This window comes from Acyrthosiphon pisum, chromosome A1, assembly GCF_005508785.2.
Source record: "Acyrthosiphon pisum isolate AL4f chromosome A1, pea_aphid_22Mar2018_4r6ur, whole genome shotgun sequence".
NCBI lineage: Eukaryota > Metazoa > Arthropoda > Insecta > Hemiptera > Aphididae > Acyrthosiphon > Acyrthosiphon pisum.
In genome coordinates, this window is record NC_042494.1 from 155,611,070 (window position 1) to 155,634,532 (window position 23,463).

Consider the following 23,463-nt stretch of genomic DNA (forward strand, 5'->3'; position numbering starts at 1 on the left):
ACGAAATAATTGATGTTATAATTAATAAAACTAAACAATGAATATCCAATCTTGACAAATTAGTGTTTTTTGCATTATTAGACTTTTAAAAATGTAATTCGTATGATAATGTCTTTCTAATAAATTCGTTTGATTCATTAAAACAACAATTTGGTAAACATTTCAATTAGCCCAAATTAAGAAAACAGCCACCAGTGCATCAGCTGAACGAACGTTTTCGGTCCTTAAAAGAATTCAACAACGAGAAATTCTCTGGGACAAATTCGTCTTACATCATTATCAATGTTGTCAATTGGAAAAAAAACTTACATTTCACAATGAAGTAGGTAATTGAAAACTCTCTTATCAAAAACAGTAGAATCGATTTAATTTATGAGTAAAAATAAAAATCTGAACCGTTATGTATTTATTATTTGGTTCAATGAGTTTTTAAATTATTTTAATGATATTATAAATTTGTTTCAACAATTAATATGGGATCTGCTTTTGTTTGTACTTTATGTCAAGTTAAATTATAAACGATAATATTATAACGCTAATGTTCAATTGTGTAGTTATTTTCAGTTTAAATCAATGCAGCGCAAATTGAATTTAATTAAAAATATGATTTTTGAAAATGGAATCGTGGGCAGAGAGGCGTAGGATCCCGTGATTTTGTGTACCTATACTGACATGATTGTTCATAGCATACACTTAGGTACGCCACCGGACTCAGAAGTCAGTTGTAGCAACTCGAACTCGAATAGGGAATTTATAAAATATACCATAGGTATTACCATTGATTATACATAGTATAATACATACTATATATAATCAATGGTATTACCTATTAATAATGATATTTATAGTTAAATGGGGTTTGCCATTTAAAAAAAAAAGTCATGGGGGGGAATACGGCACCCAGTCAACATACACGGTAATTAGGTACGCTACTATACTCTATTCAGAATAACTTTGCCCACTTTCGCGCACGCGACTGAGCCGCCGGCAGCCGTCAGACCCCCTGGCGAAAGTCAGGAGCGCTGTGATTGGTCGTTAGTTGTCGACGGCTTCCGTCACCGGTCGCTATCGTATACGTATACACCTGCGGGACATCGGCGGGGGCGTTGCTGCAAACATCAGCGCCAACTGGTGGCAACAGACATGCGCGAACTCGACGAGTTTTCGTCGATCGAGTGGGCAAAGTTATTCTGAATAGAGTATACATATCGGTGTATTTCTGTATATCATTGAATATAAATGCTTGTATTTATAATCAATGACAATATTATATAAATCTCGGTTTGAGTGCAATTCGGTTCGAGTGTAGTTCACTAGTGGGCCCATGTTTGTATTGTATATTTTACTATATATAGTCATACAGTACCAGCTATTGTAGTTATATTATTATTAGGGCTCGGATTTCAATGCAAAGTGAATTGTTTTGGGTGAGCACTGGAATGATTTATTCCGAGTATATAATTCGAGGCATTTATGTATAATAGATACTTCAAAAGTGAAACATTTATTTATTTTTTTTTTGCTCTTTTAGATTATTTCATTATTTTTAGTGTACCTATATATTTAAACATTTCTCGATTGTAAAATTTAATAATTCAAAATATCATACAAAGAAATTTTGTAAGATTTAATGCAATGTTCACAATTTAACAGTTAAAAAATATTTGAACGTAGAACTTAACATTATTTTATTCTCATATTGTTTTATGTTTACAATGAATGATACAGCTCGAAGAGGATATATGTTGTTCACTGCTAAAAAAACTATCGCCGATGAGTAATTTCCAATCTAGTCGTCGTTTGTTTATTTCGTATGGCAAATAAAGTTCTGCCGAGCTACCCAACGTAAAATAAACATAAAATAAAAGTTCCTATGCATATGTCATAACAATGGAATAAATTCAAATACATAAAGTAAAATAGAATCAAACAGTATAAAAATAAAACATAAAACAAGGTTTACATAAAAATCATTTAAATGCATAATATGAGTTATAAATGTACCATAGGTCATCAATTTTGTTCTGAGAGCCAGTTAACCGCTTTAGGGGTGGTGTTTATGATGTCGTCCCAGTTTCCGTAAAACTATTTTTGGGGGCATTCATTAATGATATAGTTTTATAATGCGGCGTCATCATTCAGTCTTATTTGGATCACCCACATCGCCATTCAGAGAGTTCCCCATTCGACGTTTCCCATTTATAAAGCATATCTTTACATCCTGAGTGTCCTGTTCTAATCCTGTTTGGTCGGCACAGAACATTTCTTGGGAGCTTTAATCCTGGTGGAGATATACTCCAACTTGAGTCCAACTGGTATCTTGCATCACGAGTTTTCAAGATTAAATATACATGTATGATTCATAATTTGGTTGCCATTCCAAATTTGTCTGCGAGACTTTAGTCGTTATTGTGGTGGGTTGTTTAAGATGTTTTGGATTGGTAGATTTCTGACTGCAGTATTAGGATTAGTCATAGTGTTCTAATCATTTTTGTGTCACTTGATCGTCATCATTTTTTTTTTCATCATAGATAAGTAGATAACGAATTATTAAAATCCCTTAAATATTAAAATATGTAGGTATATAAAATTGTTTGGATCATTTTTTATTGGTATCATTATTTTTGATTGTGTTTTGTGGTAAAAAATATTTTTTTCGATATTTCGACTATTTTTCAGAACATTCCATGATGGTTAGAGAACCTAATGAGCATTTATTTACTTGACCTCAATTATTAATAATATCAATAAATAACTACAGGTATATGCGGTACTTGCCACTTGGACGGTTAAAACGGCACGACTCACGTACGACGTTACACTTGGCGAATACGCCCACGCTGGTAATTAAAATAAATCCACTATAATATTAAATTGCATTATTGCAACGGTATAAATAAACGGACGTAGGTCGTAGGCGGCAGTCGAAAGTTTTAACGAATTCGGAATTAATAATCGTATTGTCGATTTAATTTCTATATCGGTGGACAGCATTCATCGGTTATAATCATAATAATAATATAATATAAAATATTATTATGTACTTTATTAATTCTGCGCGGTGTAATAATAATATTCTACTCGTAATCTCTACCATAAACCGGTGTTTAAACAAAGAAACAACGTTTGTGTTAATGTTTAAAATGTATGGCTTTTGAAGGACGCTTTACTTATTACTCATCTTAACAAAATGTTTTTACGTAGGTATATTGTATAATATTTGTATTGATAGATTTATGAACCGTTTATTCGTAAAAAGGGTTTAAATAAAAATATTAAATACCAAGAAAACTGAAAAAAGTTCATGACTTATACCTGAACCATTTCATTGGTAAAATAAACATTCAAACACTCACGTCATAATAATCAACAAAATATTGACTCCTTTCAAAAATAAACGGTGGGTCTGTAAACATGAAACATATTTTTATCATCAAAATGATTTTACAATAATGTTGTCCAAAACTATTTTCATAAATAAACGATTTATAATATATCATAAGTCGTCAAGTCGGGTCAAACTATAGTGTAAAAACAACGAGTTTTTTTAAATCATTACTTCTGCAACCAATTCGTAGGTAAGACGTATTATACATACGTACTTATACATATTTTTCTTCCATATAAAGAGTGCGTTCTTTTAAGATCTCGGATAGCCTTTAGAATTTGTACGAACCATTAAGAAACTCAAAAGGGTTTTTTTCAAAGAGAACCACTACTATTTTAAATATCTTTACTAGAAATTGTTAAGCAGATGATTCTTATGAAACTTTTGATGTGTCTAAATTGAAATTTTAACGAGTAGTTTTTGAGTTGGCTGACTTTGTATACTAATAGGACCATACGATCATACGGTTGGAAGTTACGATGATTTAAAAATCATGTTAATCTTTAAAATCTTCAAACATTTTATGATTTGTAAAAATTGTCCAAGTATAATAAGTACTAAGTAAGTATTTAAATCCATATTATTAAGGGTTTTTATAGTTTTATTCTTCGAACATTAATTTTGATAACTCAGAAACCACTCGTTATTATTTCGATTTAAATAACTACAATCTACATCGATATTTTCAAAAATATAATAGGATAATCAATACTGAACAATTTATAATAAAAAAAAGGTTAAAAAAAGTTTCTATTACCATGACACCGTGTGCCACTTATTCTTTAATGGCATTAAAATGTAAAGGTATCTTAAAAAATATACGGTCCTTAAGTATAGGTTAACATACCTACAAATTCCAAGAATCAGAATTTTTATAAATGCGTTATTTAAACAAAAAAAGGGGGAAGTAACGAGTATGCCTATTGCCTATATTCATATAATAATATATTTCATACATACTTATTTGATTTTTACTTCTTTGTATAACTTTCGTACATAGTTTTCAACTTATTTGTTATTTATTATTTCCCGCCGTTGCAGTTGGTCGTGTATATTATTGTCAATATGACAGTTCTGAATGGCAATGCCTTATTGGGTAATAAAAACAACTTAGTCATATATCACCACATTCATATCTCTCCGAATAATAAATTTCAATGTAATTATTAATTTAATACTATTTAAAAAAACATTGTTAATAATAGTAATAAAACCACTTGGTAGTTGGTACACAATGTATAATAATAATATATATATAATTAATTGACTGCATACACGCGCACCTACATATTATTGTTATTATTTAATTGTACCGCTTATCGTAACTGGTGATTAAAATAAATTAGGTACAGTTTTCGTTAATAATAAAATTATAATATAGGTGTAAGTAGGCAATATAGCTATTTAATCTAGATAATTATAAAAATAAATCATCAGAGTGTTGTAAACTCCAATAGATTCGGCTTTCCATCAATAAACGTCACCGTCCGTTATTATGAAATCTGCACGACAGTAGGTAGATACTGATTATAAGTTAAAATATTTGAGTACTGCAGTAGTCATCAGTAGGTATACAGTCATAGGTACAGATAACACGCATTACATATTTCTCATTCATTTCCTCGGAGAATGTGAACAAAAGTAATTCTATAGCTGATAAAATAAACAAAAACAGTTTTATTTTGATTATGCTATAAAAATAATATTACATACATATCGGGAGATTCTTTTATCACGAACCAAAGGAAATACAAAGAATGTTTTATGATTTTTTTTTTAAAACATTATTTTACACTTTTCCTATGACTATCAGAATATGTTCTTAAAATGTCTTGTATTTTTTAAGATATTGCCTGCCGCCTGGATCTCTTTGCCCACTATCTCTACAAAATGCATCATAAGATTGTCGCACTAGCACAATGGTTCGGAATGGAGCTGATTACTGAATAGATTTCAATCGAAACCGAAACGAATTATATTCGCGCATTACTCAAAATTACATAAACTTAGTTGCTAACGTAATTTATTACTTTTACTAGTAGGTACCTACGTTTTAGTTTTGGTTTGGTTATTAATTATTTTAGTCATACTGGCTTTATGTTTATTTATTTATTAGAATAAACGCTTAATAAACGTTTATGTTCTTCGTGTTCTTCAAAGCCTCGCGATTTGTAATTATTTGTGTTGTAAATTGTAATGTTTAAATGTTTGTATTAAATTGACACGGTTTTTGATCCAACAAATAAAATTTTGTTGGCGATTCTAGAAAAAAAAAACTGAAAATGTCCGTAAACAGTTCAAAACAAATCAAAAATGTTTGAAAATTGTATCATGTATAGAAAATGCTAATATAAACAACTAGTAATATTTCATGTATCTACGGTCATTTGTTTTAGAGTTACACCAAAATCAATTTTGTCGAAAATAGTCGCTTAGTGACGCTTACTACGCCTATCAGGTCCGATCGCCAAACTCGAGGTCCCAGAGATAAAAGTTATACATTTTATTATTATACAGTAATATGTATATTATAATTATAATATACATATTACCTATAGGTATCGTAAAATTTCTAATTAAATATGCTCACAATATTTTTTAAATTACATAATAATACCGAAAAATGTTTAAAAATTAAAAATTAAAAAAATCATGAACACATCATAATCAAAAGCTATCATTTTTTGCCACCCCAAAATTATTTACCACTTTTGTCAACCCCTAAATGCATCACTGGATACCCGACGGCTGACACACAATCTTACACCCAGTTCTACCGTGTCCGTAGCTATTTTCAATATTGTTTCTGATTGAGTTTCAATTTGAATTTTAATAATCATTATTCTCACGTATTTGGTGTCTAAGTTATTACTAATAATATCCGGTGAATCCAATAATGATCAACAAATTGTCGTGCTCAAATTATAGTTCGACAACAATTATTCAACTTGACAATGTAGAAAAATTAAAATCGAACGATCTCGATCGTTTTCTAACCACGTACCGCTATCAATCGTATTTTACGCACACCGTAGGTAAGTACACACTACACAGTAAACATAAACACAATAAATGTCTAATCTATTGCAATAGAGTGTTAAAGTATATAGGTAGATTAGACATTTAGAACCACTCATGCTTTAAAAATGCACCTACTTATACAAACCGCTTACAAACGCCGTCAAAATAATTTCCAATATTATTTCGATTCGATTCCGTTCCGTTCGATTCCTAGTTACAACTAGTGTACAACATTTATTACAATATAATATGTGGCTACTCGAAAGTCGAATCTAATATCATTGATTATAAATATTAGTACCTATTTTTAAATTTCTAATCAATACTAATATGTTTGTTATATAGTCGTGAAGTTAGCCTCTCCCTACGGCCTACCTCCACCTTGGTAAGATTACTACAAAGTACTATAAGTAGCGCAAATATTTATCAACTTAAATATCTCAATTGTAAAAAATTGCAAATCGCATTTTAGAATTTGCAAATCCTATACAAAGCAGCAAATTACTTTTTACGTTAGATTGGTGGGGGGCTCCCCCACTTTGTCCAATCCGTTCTGAACTGAAGTTAACATTTAGCAAAATCATAATTGTGATTTTAGTCATCTCCCGTGTCCCCCAACCAATTTGCTTCGACTCTCGGCTGACGTCAGAAACAATTTGTTTTCACGTCATATGGCCGTGTCCACTTTTAATTTATCTTTTTTCAAAGATTGTTATGTAAAAATAACCAGCTCTGTCGATCGTACTTGCGTATTACACGACAGCAGCGATCAAGACGATTTACTTGCTGGTACCTGTAGCGAGGTACCAGTAAAATTCGCAGTAAGCAGGAAGGAAGTAATAGATACACCTATTATAGCTAAAGCCTACATGACCTATATAATATTATACACCATCATCACCTTTACCCCAATATTGTGCACGAAAAGAAATATAGCTTAATATGCATTTAATTTTGCTCATAAAATACCTATTTATGTTTCTTTTTCCACGCGAAAACTATAAAAGTCTCACAAAAATACAGATAAATTATAATAAGTTATTCGGGAGGTAATATAAGTACTGAGTAACAACTGACGTACTGTATAGCATGTATATAGGTTATAGATTTATAATAGGTGTAGACGTGTATAGTTCAAGTGTAAGTACACAATATAAATATAATAGCCAATAGATTAGTATAATATAATAATATTATTATTAGATATTAGGTATAAGTATATGGGCGCAGCTCAGTGGGCACGTGTAACAAACATTTCGAGTTTCGACAAATACACGCAAAATAGGTATTATATTATTTGAAGGCTTATTTATCTTAAACAGTAAACTCATTTCCGGTTTCTTGTATAAGATTATAAAGTATGATAAAAATAGTAATAATAATAAAAAAAAAAATGTTAAAACTCACCGCGTTATACCTGCGTAAGACGACGTATAATATTGTAAGTCTGAAAGCAATGTATTTATTTTTATAGACTGTTTTCAATTTTAAAATAATCACTTGACATTTTGACATTGACATTTGACATGCTGTCACACATATTTTTCTCAATATTATTTATTTTAATAGGTCTAACAACGTTTTCGGCCATTTCATATTGTCATTATATTATATAGAAATATATTGTACGGAATACGCTTATCACACAGAGTAATAATCACAATATTTGTTATTAAATTTAATTTACTAATAATTCCAAAATAGTTTTTGTAGGTATTTTAATCACAGAACGCAGTGTAGGTATTTTAGATCTTCTATTGACCTACATATCTATGTTTGATATTTCATAATCATAATAGCAGAGTACTTTTGTAAAAATGTCGATGTAGATATAATTTTTATCGAAGTAATATTCTATATTAATATGCATTTAAAGTTTAGATGTAAATATGCGATCAGTGTAAATGGGCAAGGCGTGTCTCGCAAAATATATACCTACCTAGTACCTATATATAATTATTATAATATCTTATATTGTAGTACCTTCTCTCCACTCGTCTAACTACGCTTTTAATGCTTACTAATCAAAAACTATTTGTCCAATATCCGCAATATTAATACACCGAAGTTTTTAGAAAATTATTTAGGTATTCAGCTGCTTCTTATGATATTATTATTGTTATAAAACTTAAAAAAATTTTTTATAAACATACTGTGTAATATATACATTAATGTGTATACATTGTATATATATCATATTATATATATATTATAAAAAATGTTTTCTTTAAAGACTAAAATTTACTCAATTTATCTAGTTGTTTAGTTTATTGTTTATATACGTTTTCAGAAAAAAATTAATATTATAAATCGCGAGATAGGTACAATACACTATACCTAAATATAATAATATATAGGTATTACCGCTATATTTATATAAATATAACGTTGCCCGAACAGTGTGAAGATTGGGATTTTGACAATGTTCGTACAACGAATTATAGACCTTGGGAAAATAATAATAATAATGAAAAAAAGTCAAAGGAAAAGATATATCCCCATTGCAGACCCATAAATAATCCACTGTTTCCGTGTTAATATCGATTTTATTATTTAATACTGTCCTCTCCGCACATACCGATAAGTAGTTCAATTGACTTCAACTCGTACACTAATACACTATATAATAATGATATAGTCCGCATACGCCATAAACTCATAACTATGTTATAATAATAATTTGTAAAGTTAAATTATATTGCACATTTGCACCATGTGTACAAACTACAAATTAAATTTATTATCTAATCAAACGTTAAATATCGTGTTCGACTAATTAAATGTATGGTTTTTTTCCCCCTAGAAGCTATATAGATTCCATAGTTACTACTTAGTACTTACTCAGTCTTGGGAGGTATTCCGCATGACTAAATAAATGTATTCAGTCATGGTATTCCGAATAAAGTGTTCCAAATACAGTACCTATTCGGAATACTATTTAAAATACATTTGAAAGTATTCTAAATACTATATTCGGAATACATTAATATTTAATAGTATAACAATATATTTTTTTGAATTTTGATTAGTCCTTTATACAATCTAAAACGAAAAATAGATAACGTATAATTTGTGTTGGAAATTTGTAATTGATAACATCAGTCAGATAATATCAATTTTTATTAATCAGTGGGGGTCAAACAGTGTTGGGCGGGGGGTGATGAAAGGGATAGATCCCCCCATGAATTTATTTTCAATATTTATAACAATTTTCAATTTATAATTAAGTATTTTGTACAATACATTTTAATGTTGTTCTAAATTTTCTAAAAACAAACATTCAACTATTGTAACTTTCGACGGAATGTCAGAATATGTTTATATGACATGACTATATTATTAACTAGATTCTAAACTCTATCTAGTCATATCTAGAAACTAAAATATTATTACTGTTATTATTATTATAATATTATTAATATTTATAATCGTTCACGTATTATAGGTATATTATAATTTTAATTTACAAATAATATATTATATATCAAAACTTTAGTAGTTTTTACTGTGCCTACCTATCTGTATAAGTATGTGTTTTATAATATTATAATAATATTTCATATTGCGTATCCGTGAATGAGATTCAAATATTATGATCATTGATCCTCAATGGCTCAGTTTCTCTACCTATGATTTCAATTTTAAGAGCGCACTCCTATTTGTCATCCATAATCTATTATAGCAATAACAATATAATATTTATTTTTCATACATTAAAATATAATAAATAATAATATATTATGTATTAATAAAACACTACACACCAATTATATTATGTGTATAAGTCCTTTCTTAATAATCGTAGAATTATTTCAATATACAAAAGTAGGAAATATTTACCATGTCCGAGCATGGAATTTCGGGTAACTCGTCTTGTTATCGTACAGCGCATTGATTATCGTTGCAGTATTTGCATGATTTTCATTGTAAATAGTTATACTTTTACATATAGGTACTATACATGAAACCACAAAAGCATTGGCTATTCGCTTAAATAATTATATTAATCAGTCATACATATTATTTAAATGCACTATCTCGTGTAATTGAACAATTACCTATTATTTATTATTCTATTACCTACCTACTTGTGTTTTAAAAATTTGGTTAATTTATTATATTAATATAAATTTTAAATAATTGTCATATCAACAAACTAATTATTATGTTCAAACATTATGGTCAAGTTACCAATTGTTTCAATTGTTGGCGCCAGGTTTTTTTTTCTACTTTAAGTTTTAATATTTTAATTTCTAAGAATAAGAAGAATAAGCCATAGTTAAAGTCAAAATTTAACAATATAATATTGTACAAATAAAAAAAATTATACATAACTTGCTTGTTCAGTATATTATATATTAATAAAAAAAAAAATATGTATCTTTATTATTCTTCATCTTCATCTGAATCTGGTTCGGCAACACCACTTTCTATCCATTCTTCATTTAAGTACTTATCTGATACAGAATCCATCAACTTAATTTTGACAGTTGCAGATTTATTCTGTTGATCCGTAGAAACAATATATATTGTACATTTTTTATCCATAATTTTCAAAAGTTCATCTTCGTCTATAGAATCTATTCCGTGTAAATTACAAGTAAATGATTGTGGTGGTAATTGGCTAAATTGTTTATGTAGTAACCTGATGTCTTCAAATAAAATAGTATGCATCAAACCATTGTCAATATTCATCATTTTTATTACACTTAAGTTGATATCAGTAACAATTCCTCTGAACCAACTATCATCAAAACAATATGCATATGTCTGTTTTACCATTGTTATAGTTGGATCAAATAACAACTCTGCTTCATGTAGAAAATAGAAGTTTTTCATATCAATTAATAACTTCTGGAATTCACAAAGTTGTTCAACGCTTTGACATACAACTGTTGGTATAATGTTTGTATAAACTCCACAAACATTGACATTTAATGAACTATTGATTTTCAGTTCGGAATGTTGAATTTCTTGATCCAAGAAACAATCGTGCAATGGTGTCTGTAAATATGGATCTTTTCTTAAAAATTTTTTTAATACTCCATCATTTTCATTTGGTTCATTATCAAATTGTTCTTTTGCATTAATAGAACCATTTCTGGACTTGTTTGCTTCTTCTGATATATTTGAATTTTTATAATCATTACAAGTATGTTTTAATGATGAAATTATTTCTACTTCATTCATTGAGAAATGAACACAACACAATTCTGGTAGTTTTGAGAACATTTGACTAATTCTACTAAAGCCCCACCGTGTATAATGATTAAATGCAGAACCAAATTTATCAATGTATAAATTACACATTTGTCTATCAGATATCCAACCAGGTATTTCATTTAATAGTTGTTCAATATTAGTTTTAATTGTTTCTTCTAAAATATTGTACAATGGGTATTCCAGTCCATTGGAAATTTGATGATCATCATTTTTACTTTCTAATGAATACTCATCAATGTTACATATATCCATAGCTGTATATTTATCATCTGTTTCAATTATTACTTTCAATCTGTTGACTAATTTAGGGTGCAGGCATATCATGTCCATTCCCCTTTTTATAAATATATGGTCCAATTTTGACAATAGTATATCAACACAGTCGATGTAAGACTGAAATATTGGAATACACAAAACATCAGAATTAAAAGTACTTACAGACAAACCTTCTGGATATAATTCATAAAAGATTCTGATAAATGCACATTGTGTTCTGTATGGTACCAATAAATTGTGGTGGCTAATTTTACTTTTGGGTGGCCTTATTATATTTGTTTCGACTAATAGCTCCATATGTCTGCTCTAATTTTGAACTTACTAAATTAACAATGGAGTTTGTATCCTCTGGATCTTCAAACTGAACGATATCTGGTATACTTTTAAGAAAATCAAAAGGAGTATCGTAACCAAATAATTTTAACTGTACTTGTTGTGGTCCTCCAAATACGTAAATTGTCCTTTTCCATAATTCGTCGATTGTCAATTGGTTTTTGCAGGCAACTATAACCGAACGGACAACAATTTTCAACTCCATAAGACTCTGGCAAGCCATTTTGTCAAGTTTGAGATGTTATAATCAATTAGCTCTCATATGTAGTGTAATATACTAATATTTAATATTATTGGCTCCAAATCATACAATAAATTGCTTCAAACTTTGAATCACATTCCATAACAGATTTAAGTCTTTAAAGTTTAAATTCAAAGTATAAACATTGATAATATAAGAAAACAGATTATATTATTATTTATGAGTATAAAGAATATATTATTAAGAAGTATGCTCAATGATAAGACTGCGCATATTTTTTTAAGGGCCAATGTATAATTTATATAGGCAACCAACAATAACACCAGATACGTCACAATTTAATCTTATGCAGTATGCACAAAAACACAAGGCAAAGCACATGCGTGAACAAGGACCAAAACACGGTTAGAGTTGATCATACTCCTTATTTCTTATATCATCTACTCATCAACTGATAAACTGAATAATGGCTTACCGGCGTTGGCGGTTATCCACTATTATTTTGAAGCGCGTATCAGAGGCCAATTTATTATGTTGACAGTGTGACACATCGATAACAAAAAATAAACTTATAAACATGCATGCCAACACAAAAATACGAATAGAATAGCGGCACAAAAAATCAACAAATAAATTAAAAATTAAAATTTATGATTACGAAAAAAACCTTGAGCCAACTACTGCCGTAACTTATGAGTTTTGATAAAAATAAGAAATCTATCCACTAAACGAATAATGATTATCGTCTTATAAATTCATATTATGTGGGGAAATATATTTTGAATTGAAATAATAAGCCCATATCCATAATTATATATGTGTTTATACAGCACATTGAGACATTGAGTAACTATTAAATTATTGTTTAAAATTTGAAAATTACAATTTAGAGTTGCTCTATGGAAGTATACTGATTACTGAGTGATTCATTTAATGAAAGACACCCGTTATTTCGGAAAACAGTTACGTTTTTAAATATATTATTCTTAATTAACTTTAAGGCGTTACAAAACAAAATTTTTGGAAAAAAATATAAAATAGGAAACATTGTTTACTATTTTTATCGTTATCATTATTTAAGTTTTTACATTTTTAAATTTTTTTTTATGAATGTGTATAAATTAATACAGAGTATAAATGACAGTGCAATTATGTACCTGCTTTATGCTAGGCTGTGGTAGAGGCACAGACTACAGAGTTACTTTAATGAATAACAATATACATTTTTCAATTCATTTTCCGAAGCAAAATATTATTTGGAGTATTTTGATCCATAAAAATCAAATTTTGGATAAGTAGATTTTTAGTTGTAAGTATTTAAATTTTAGACGAGTGGAGTAGTGACGAAAATTTTTCAACGAACCCAGTACCCCAGTACTCCATTCTGCTAATCTAAATGTTCAATACTTCAATACTTATAACTTCTAAACAGTACTAGTTTAATATTCAATTTTTATGTATTAAAGTTCTCCAACAAATTTACAAATATTCTGCTTTAGAATAAGAAATTAAATATGCATATTGTGGTCGTTAAAAAAGTAAAAACTTAAAAAATTGTAACCATAAAAATACTAAAAACAATTTTTTAATTTTGTTTTTATCAACTTAAAATAATGTACCTACCAAAGATATTTTCAAAAACGTTAATAGTTTTTTAAAATAATGATTGTAAAACATTAAATGGATCACCCGGTATAGGTAAATTTAAAAATAAAACGTTCGGAAAACTTATTATTAATACTCACATAATAACAGTTTAATTGTATTGTTGTTAGTGTTGATTTGTTTTGCTGGGTATCAGCGCCTATATAGTTGATGGTATTAGTTATACTAGTATATTGTTTATGCTTGTTAGCGTTAACGAATACTATATAGTAAATGCAGGGGAGGCCACGAGCAGGCTACCATCATCACCATTTATATTTTTTATTTTTATATTTATATTTTTAATTGTAGTAATTTTATTTTTATTTTGTACTCATGTTATGATTTATATTCGATATACATTGACTATATTGTGGCCTTAACTGTGTTGATTTGTATACCAGCCATACGAAATAATAATATAATTGTATGTCTGTATTAAGTTTGCAGAAGTTTCGTCTCAATAGCAAAAGAAAAAATTATAACATATTTACATTAATAAATGAAAGTAGATAAGCTGAGTATAAAAGCTTTTAATTTATGATACGCAAAAATCCATTCGTTCGACATATTATTATTATGATTTGTTTAGTTTCGATTGTAAACGCTGATTCAGTATTACTGTAATAACGTTAGAACAAAATAAAGAGAGCTCATTGTATAAAAATAAACGAACAACCATTGATTATACTATTACCAAAACATATACAATTATTGAATTATCTCTGTATCAGCGTTTTCTTTTGTTTATACCGAAATCCAATTAAAATGTATACAACAATTTTGATACCGACCACGCGCAGTACCTATTATATATATATTATTGTAATTCACCGTCTACCGATCCTTTTACAATTAATTTTATTCATAGGTGCCTCTCAACTTTTATTTGTTCATACACAATATGTCAATATGTACAGGCTGTCCCGTGATGAAATGCCCATTAGCCGTAGAGGGGGACCACCAACCGGACAAAAACCGGGTTTTTGCTGTTTTACCTATATACACTAAAAAAAAGGTTTTTTCCTTATAGACACAAGTCACAATTATAAGGAAATAGTTACCAACACCGAAGACTGAACACTCGTAGCTATTGTATAACGATTAATGTTTAATATTATTTACGAAAAAAGGCTACACACGCCGTAATGATGGAAAGCAAGGTCACCCGCAGACAAAAAATGTTCAAGGGGGGGGGGGGGGCGTGTTATCAACATATTAATAATACGTACCTACAATAATATGCAAAACAAAACGTATTATATATACAATTAATGTGTACAATCGCCTAAAAATATATAAAATATGTTCTTATATTGCACGCAGGGTTGTCTACGTAACATTACAATAGCATCTATAAATTATAGACGGCTTACTCCCCACCCATCACCCATTCCACCTTATCAAACTTTTACCATCGGAGTATGAGAGAAGGTCTAATAAAAATTATTATTATAGACTATAGTCACGTTAAACGGTTTACTGTTTTAGTTTTACTATAATATATAGTTTGAAACTTTTAGTCGGTCGTCACTCGTCCAACATTTTGGACTTGTTTTTGACGGTTATTTGTATTTAGTTCAAATACAGAATCAAGTCGTAATTAATTTTTTTTATTTACTCGCATTACATTCTTAATTCGGTTAATTGTCGTAATTGTCATGAAAACCTCCGTTAAGTTTCTTAGAAGTTCGTCATAGTTCTTAAGGCCATATTTAACTATTTAAGTATTTATACGTCGTGAGTATTATACGTGCGCCCTCTGTGGATTAGTAACACATTTAGGTACGTAATCGACTGTATAGGGGACTTTACTCGATGATTTTTAATTCTATATAATACTTCGACCTGGAGTGGCCGCGTGCAAGTATTGTATGCAATATGAAGCGTTTATTCAGGAAATTGGCTAAGTAACATTTTTGTTAGATCGGTTTTAAAAATATGTTATAATGTTTATGTATTATGTTTAATGTTTATATGATACGATAAGTATGTGTATTTTAAATATAATATGTGTCTCAAACTATCACCCAGAATGGATAAGCACTATCAATTTTTAATAAGTGGATAGGGTCGGAATCATGACCTGGAGTCATGGTTAGAATGGTGAAGCGGTGAAGGTGAAGTAGACTATTTCAGAAACTATTATGAAATTATTTATAGCTAATTCATGTTAAATGTACTGATTACTGACGCTGACGACTGACATTATTCCGAGATATTTATAAAGTGTATGATTTGAAATAAAGGGAGAAGCATAACTTAGTAGTACCAAATTAAATAGTTAATTTTCTAATGGTAATATTTTGAAATGTCTGAATATTATTTAAGTCTGTGTCCAAACTTCTAAGTTCCTTTCGCTCCCCTGTTACAACTAAATCCTCCATACATATCTAATCGTTCAAATGGGGTTTAACTTTTAACTTTTAAAAGGAGTTTCTAAAATTAAAATAAATATTAAATATTCAAATGTCAAAAATTGTATGAATTTTTATTGATTGAAACATTACTATATATACACTTGGCTTCGTTTGTAAACTGTTTTTGATGCTTAAGATTGTTAAATATTAAAAGTTATATTTTAGTGTAACAATATTAAATATTATACGTATTATAATTTATAATAGGTATACTAAAATAGTAAAATACTTATTATTGAATTTTGGTCATTAATATGATAGATTTATGCGATGTTGTGCTTGGTCGTATATTATAGAATCTATATCTACTATTCTACTATAGAGTAAAGGGTGATTATTACGGGATTTCATTTAATTTTCAAAAAAATCATAATCAAATCAAATAATAGATAACTTAAAATAAACCATTATTAGATGCTCCGAACGATTAGGCATATTAATTTATTATTGACAGATACCTGATTGTTTCGGTCCTGTGTCCCGCAGCTGCGATCTACGTAATATTTATATATTATATATTCCTTATATTATGGTATTAATATTATTCATAGATAAGTATATTATACAGGTATTATTATTTATTACTACAACGCGGGAAATGCGATTGTCCGTAAATATTGCGCACTCAGTAATCGATAGAGTCCAGGAATGTTAATCTCCATAAATTTGCCAAGACTGCCCCCCTCTTCATCGTGGCTTGACTGTATCGCGTCAATTATAAAAGTTAAAACGATTAAAAAAAAACACTAAAACCGTTTCGGGATAGACGTCCAAAACAAACCAAGGTCGGTTATGTCATAATACGCGTGTACAATATAATCGTAATGTATATAATATTAAATAGTGTTACTATAAATATGTATGGCGGCAGTGCTTGAAAAACTGACTACGAAAAGAATAGGTAGTAGAACCCTAAACTATAGAAGTACCTGTTGGCTACTGTTATAGTTCCGATGACAATGTCATATTTATTATACAAAATTGAGTTTCTATTCGCAAATATTATAATATTATTACCCACAAATTACCCGCAATATAAAAAAAAAAATCATCAATTTAAAAAATCGTCATTTTTATAGGTGTTTTCTGAATGATGTGGTAGTTAATTATTTTAATAGGTACTATAATATTATATAAGATAAATGTATATCATTATTTTTATAAATTGTTCATATTTAATTCAATTTAGTGTGCCCGTTGGCCGTCGCATTAATGCCCAAACAACTAAGTACGTATTGTACTCTTATAATAGTTATAACTAGTTTACATGGTCGAAGATTGTACTAATAGCATAGATAATAAAAGGGGATAGGCCATGACATCTTATCACACGTACATGAACGTTACGAGGGGTCTCATAATAAAATAATGATAAAACCCCTTGCTAGAGTGAGAAGCACCATATAAAAACAGGCTATCTCTCATCCACATTCCGGCACGCAAACCCGTCGTAGTGTCATACATTAATATAGGAATGGACTATCCATTCTTTTACTATCTATGATTGTAGGTATTAACACAGAACAGTTATGTGGTATTAAAGTAATATTGTGTTGATGATTAAATAGTTTACGTGTTTGTGTAATTTTTTGCTATATTTTCAAATATTGAATGTTTCATGACATGATTTAAGTTTTAAATTATAAAATATCTTAAAACGTGGTCCGGCGCATAGAGTAATAACTAATAATAATTATAACTGAATACATGAAATTATGAAAATGAAACCTATTCTGTGCCTCTGCGGTCCGGGCTTCCGAGTTCCGGCGAATGTCGTTATCAACAGATGACAGTTGATGTTAAGTTTATGTAGATTTATTGTTAACATCAGATTGCTAATTTTTTCCCTTTATCAGTTAGAGAGATAACATAATCTCTTAGGGATCCAGCCGGCGGTGGAAAACGAAATAAACAGAGCATGACCGCAAGGGTTTTTCCGGTTCACGTCGTCCCGTTTTTACGAAAAATTAAATAAAAATATTAACAAAACGTACCGCAATATAATAAGTTATAACAATATTACTCGTTTAGATTTGAGAAACGGTCCGCAGTGACAGCAGTCCCACCTCTCGCCGCCGAATCTTGTCGACGAAGACCGACTCCTACTCCTCTCCGCTGCCTCGGCCGTTTCGACAATATCGAATAATATTATTATTATTATAATATTATGTCATCGCCGCCGTCAGCGTTTTGAGTGTTGCCTCTGTTCAGTTGTCAGTTATTTATTCATCCGTTCGCGTTCGTGTGGCGCAGACGGCCTGACGCCTACTCGTATTGTTTTCGCGATCTTTTGACGTTTTCCTTTCTCTCGTCTTCGTTCCGCAACAATGGCGGAACGCCAGGGAGAAGAGCTTCGGTTACGTGACGTCGACAATGATTCGTCTGCGTTGGTAGAGGAGGCCGCGGACAGCACGCTGGAGAAACCGACCGTCCGGCAGACCGTTTGGCGGGTGACCAAGGGTCTGGTACCCGTGGTCACCATCTACGCTCTCGGCTTTTGGCGCGTGGCGTCCGCCAGCGTCTGGGTGCTCATGCCGTTCTTTTTCTGCTTGTCGGTCGTCCGCGATCTCCTGCGCGACGCCGGTCGGACTAAGCGCCGGCGCGCTCAGCTGGCCGCGGCTGCCGACGAGAAAGACCTGATCACCGCCAATGTTGCTGAGCTACCGTCTTGGGTGTTCTTCCCAGACATCCACCGCGCCGAATGGCTCAACCAGGTAGGTGGATACCCGAAGATGATGGTCAGTGCACCATTGTTTGCTGATTGCTTAAGTATGTTCCGTTTTAGATTATCAAGCAGATGTGGCCGTTGATTAGCGTTTATGCTCAGAGTACCATAAAGAAAACCGTAGAACCAATGGTCGCCGAGAGCCTACGCGAATACAAAATCAACAATTTTGCGTTTGATAAGTTACGACTGGGATCAATAGTGAGTACCATCATCTACTTTACATTCATCTACCTACACGCCTAATAGTTTGTGTCGTCGGTTGTAAATGCTGACGTTTCACTTAAGATGTACTATTTAAAATAAACTATTTTATTTAAGCCGCCCAAAATTGGAGGTGTCAAAGTATATGATAAAGTGTCGCGGGATCAAATAATGTTGGACATTGATGTTATGTGAGTCGTGTCATCAATAACCATTATACATATTACATAATATTTTTCAAGGAATGATTTAAATTAACTCTGTATTGTTCACATTTTATAGATTTGCCAGTGATAGTGACATATCGTTCTATGTTAGTGGAATCCCTTGCGGTATCAAAGACTTCCAAGTAATGACGAGTAGTTTTTAAGTATTAGAACAAATTTTAATAATAAGTAGAAATATCAACAAACAGATTCGTGGTATGATGAGAGTGGTTATGAGACCATTGCTCACTACTTCACCTCTGGTAGGAGGAATGCAGATATTTTTCCTAAATCAACCAGACATTGATTACGATCTGATGGGCGTTGCCGACGTACTGGATATGCCTGGCCTCAAGTAATTACAGTACATTATAATATAAAATATTACGTCAATGTCAACACAATTATTGTTTTAGTGATGTATTAAGAAAAGTTATTTCTCAACAAGTAGCTGCTTTAATGGTTTTACCAAACAAATTGCCTATAGTATTGAGCAATGAAATAGCTGCACATGTAGTTAAGTTACCTGAACCAGAGGTTAGTATCAGATAAACAATTTTAAATTCTAAATTTTCTAGCCAGTTCTAAGTCATTATATTTGAAGATTAATTATTTATATTCTAGGGTGTCCTACGTGTACACATCTTTCAAGCTAAAAATTTGGTAGCCAAAGACATGAGCTTAATAAGAAAAGGTAAATCTGATCCATATGTCATTGTGACATTGGGTGCACAACAATACAAAACCCATACAATAAACAATGAACTGAATCCTAAGTGGGATTATTGGTGTGAGGTAATGAATATTGTTTTATCGATCCATAAATTTTTACACTTCTAATACTGTATAATTATTGTCAATGTGTAGTTTGCATCTTTTTCTCCCAGAGGACAAGTGTTAAAGCTTAAACTTTATGATGAAGACGAAATGGTGGGCAAAAAACATTCGAATCTAGGAAGGTGAAACACTTATAAAATAAATAATAATTAATATAATTTTCATATTTTTATTCATTTTTATTGTGTAGAGCTTCAATACAAATTGGCAATGTTGCTAAAACTGGATATTTTGATAAGGTAAATCAAATAATTTGAATTGAAACTATGTGCATTCATTTTATTTACATATATATATCTACAATTTTTTGTCTATAGTGGATCAATTTAGAGGACACTAAACATGGCATGATACATGTGCGTATGCTTTGGTTGGACTTGACTTTGGAACAAAGTGCACTAAAGAGGGTAATAGAAGAGTAAAATTACTTATAGTGTTCATGGTTTATCTAATATTGTACTGTTTAGGCCCTTACTGAAACCCAAGAACTGCGAATAACAAACCTGAGTTCAGCTGTGGTGATGGTATATGTAGACTCAGCGATTAATTTGCCGGTGTGTACTCTAATGAAATTAATTTCTAAAAATTATATCCTATCATTAACACTGTTATATTATAGAACGCTCGGGCCCAGAGCAAACCAGATCCATTGGTGCGAGTAACAGTTGGTCAAACTACCCAAACGACTGTAGGAAAGTTACGCACTGAACGTCCTGTCTATGAACAAGGATTCACGTTTTTGGTGAGCAACCCTGAAACAGACACCATCGAATTTAAGGTATTTATACTTTATAGTATTTTATCCTTGACTCAAAATACCTTGACTGTATTTTTTTTTTTTTTTTTTCAGGTTATAGATCAAAAGACAAACACTCAATTGGGGTTGTATGTGTACGAATTGTCAGCACTACTTCTCGCCCAAAATATGCGAGTTGATACTCAACCTTATGATCTGATAATTGACAGCAAAAACCAACAGCATGACAGCAAATTATTGTTTTGTTTGCAACTTAAAGTATGTTTGTATATTCAGACTATAATTTAATACAGTGTTGTACACAAATGTTTTCAACCCTCTCCTTTTGGCATTTTTTCATTATATAAAAATGTACAAATATTTTTAAAAAAAATTAAAAACCATATGTTTTATTTGTTATAACACCCTCCATTTGAATTTTTTTGTACGCCACTGATTTAATATTTGGACAGGCGTATGTGATTACTTACTTTCAACTTTGCATAGTTTTTGAAGAAGCTGCCAGTATTGGTCGATGTTAATGACGACATATCTACAGTAACAAAACCACTATCAAGACAGACCTCTGTACAGTCGACAAAATCTGTGAACAGTGTTATAACGTCAGCAGACGTCTCTGAGATTCAGTCATCGGCTGTTGGCGCTAACACGCCCACGGATGGTATGAGTAGAACTTCGTCGATTAAAAGAGATTCAACGGTATCACGAAGTTCACATGCCGGTGGCGGTGATCAAGAACCACTCATTGAGCAAGCTGAAACTACCGAACTGTTATCCGAACCGTAAGAATCATATCTTGTTGACATGTATTTATTGTACTATGGAATGACATCTTTTTTATTTATTTTTTTTTATTCAAATAGAGAAGAACCAGCCCCCGGCACAGGTGTTTTAGGCAGCATACAACTTACATTAACATTCAGTGTGGCCAGACAACGTCTCAACGTTACTATACACAAAGTTGTGTAAGAATACCATCACAATTACTTCATTAGTGTAAGCACAATAATTATTAATGGTCACGTATGCACATTGCTTGTTTTCAGTAACCTACCAATCAAAGAAGCTTCAGACATCCCTGATCCTTATGTCAAGTTGTATGTGCTACCCAAGAAAGAAAACAGTAACACCAAACGTAAAACTGAAGTAAGACTCCGTTTCAAAAGGGATATGAAAAACGTCATTGTTATGTTTTAATAAATAATATGCACTTGTATTTTTCAATGTGTAGACGTACAAGGACAACTGCAATCCAGTTTACGAAGAAACATTCGAGTACATCATGGGAGTGGCAGAGTTGAATAGCAAGCAGCTGGAGGTGACTGTCCTGACTAAGAAAACGTGGCACAGTCCAGTTTTGGGTCAGATAGTGTTGAACATTAGCGATTATGTCAATGTAAATACTCCCAGTTTTACTGGTTGGTTTGATTTAGAAACCGAAGTCAAAGAAGGCACCGTTGGCTAATTCTGTTGCACAGGGCTTTAAACATAATAATATTGTCATTAATTTTATGAACGGAGTACATTTATTATTTTAATACATTATGGTGCTTAAATATTATGATTTACCTTAAGGCCGCATAATGTGTATTTATTTTTAAACTATTAGTCACATTTTTTATTTTATTTTTATTTTTGCATTTTGCATTTTGAATTGTTACATTTATTTTTTACTATTATTTATATATATATATACATACATAATATTTTTTTTACAACTGTTATAATATGTTTTTCTTATGTACTTTCCAAACTTAATTTGAAAACAACTCCGTCTATGCAAAGTATTATTTGTTGATAACTCATTGATTTATACTAATATTAACAATTTTGTTGAACAAATTAAATAGTGCCACGCTTTTTAATTATTAATTGTTAAATTTATTGTGTACTAATTTCTTACACATTAAAATAGTATCATGTTATATAGCATCACATTTTTATTGAAGAAATAGATTAATTTAATTGTTGACTGTTATTAGTTTTAAGTGTATTTGTGCAGTTATGTTGAATATGTTGAACTTCTTGTTGAGTTACGTCTTATAAACATATTTGATATATTAGGTAATTCAATAAACGAGACTTGCACCATGGTGTAGTAACAATATGGAGCATTTAGTGTTGAGTAAAAAAAATTTTAATTGTTGAGTGGAAACAATATTGTAACTGATTAGTAGAAAGCAACTGATTTTCACATACTAATTGGCCGTATACAATGAGAACAATT

At 30.6% G+C, this 23,463-nt stretch overlaps 1 protein-coding gene across 2 annotated transcripts; it reads left to right on the plus strand.

The window, feature by feature from the left end:
• The first annotated feature begins 15,600 nt into the window (after positions 1-15,600).
• LOC100168983 (extended synaptotagmin-like protein 2) lies at positions 15,601-22,844 on the plus strand. 2 transcript variants are annotated; one of them, XM_008183159.3, is made up of 18 exons: positions 15,601-15,872; positions 18,539-19,221; positions 19,293-19,433; positions 19,554-19,627; positions 19,719-19,785; positions 19,852-19,997; positions 20,059-20,179; positions 20,267-20,437; positions 20,510-20,601; positions 20,670-20,718; positions 20,797-20,886; positions 20,947-21,033; positions 21,099-21,257; positions 21,330-21,494; positions 21,723-22,018; positions 22,100-22,201; positions 22,283-22,382; positions 22,468-22,844. In XM_008183159.3, the coding sequence occupies exons 2-18, from the start codon at positions 18,835-18,837 to the stop codon at positions 22,699-22,701; spliced, it is 2,481 nt and encodes an 826-aa protein (XP_008181381.1). In that variant the 5' UTR covers positions 15,601-15,872; positions 18,539-18,834; the 3' UTR covers positions 22,702-22,844. The 2 variants fall into 2 exon arrangements, with proteins under 2 accessions (XP_008181381.1, XP_001943644.2); XM_001943609.5 differs by lacking the exon at positions 15,601-15,872 and having other exon boundaries at positions 18,206-19,221.
• The last annotated feature ends 619 nt before the right edge of the window (positions 22,845-23,463 follow it).

Coding starts and splice junctions, on each gene's coding strand:
- LOC100168983 (XM_008183159.3), top strand. CDS start 18,835: ATGGCGGAACGCCAGGGAGAAGAGCTTCGGTTACGTGACGTCGACAAT. Junction 20,719..20,796: donor AAACTGGATATTTTGATAAG/GTAAATCAAATA, acceptor TTTTGTCTATAG/TGGATCAATTTAGAGGACAC. Junction 22,383..22,467: donor ACACCAAACGTAAAACTGAA/GTAAGACTCCGT, acceptor TTCAATGTGTAG/ACGTACAAGGACAACTGCAA.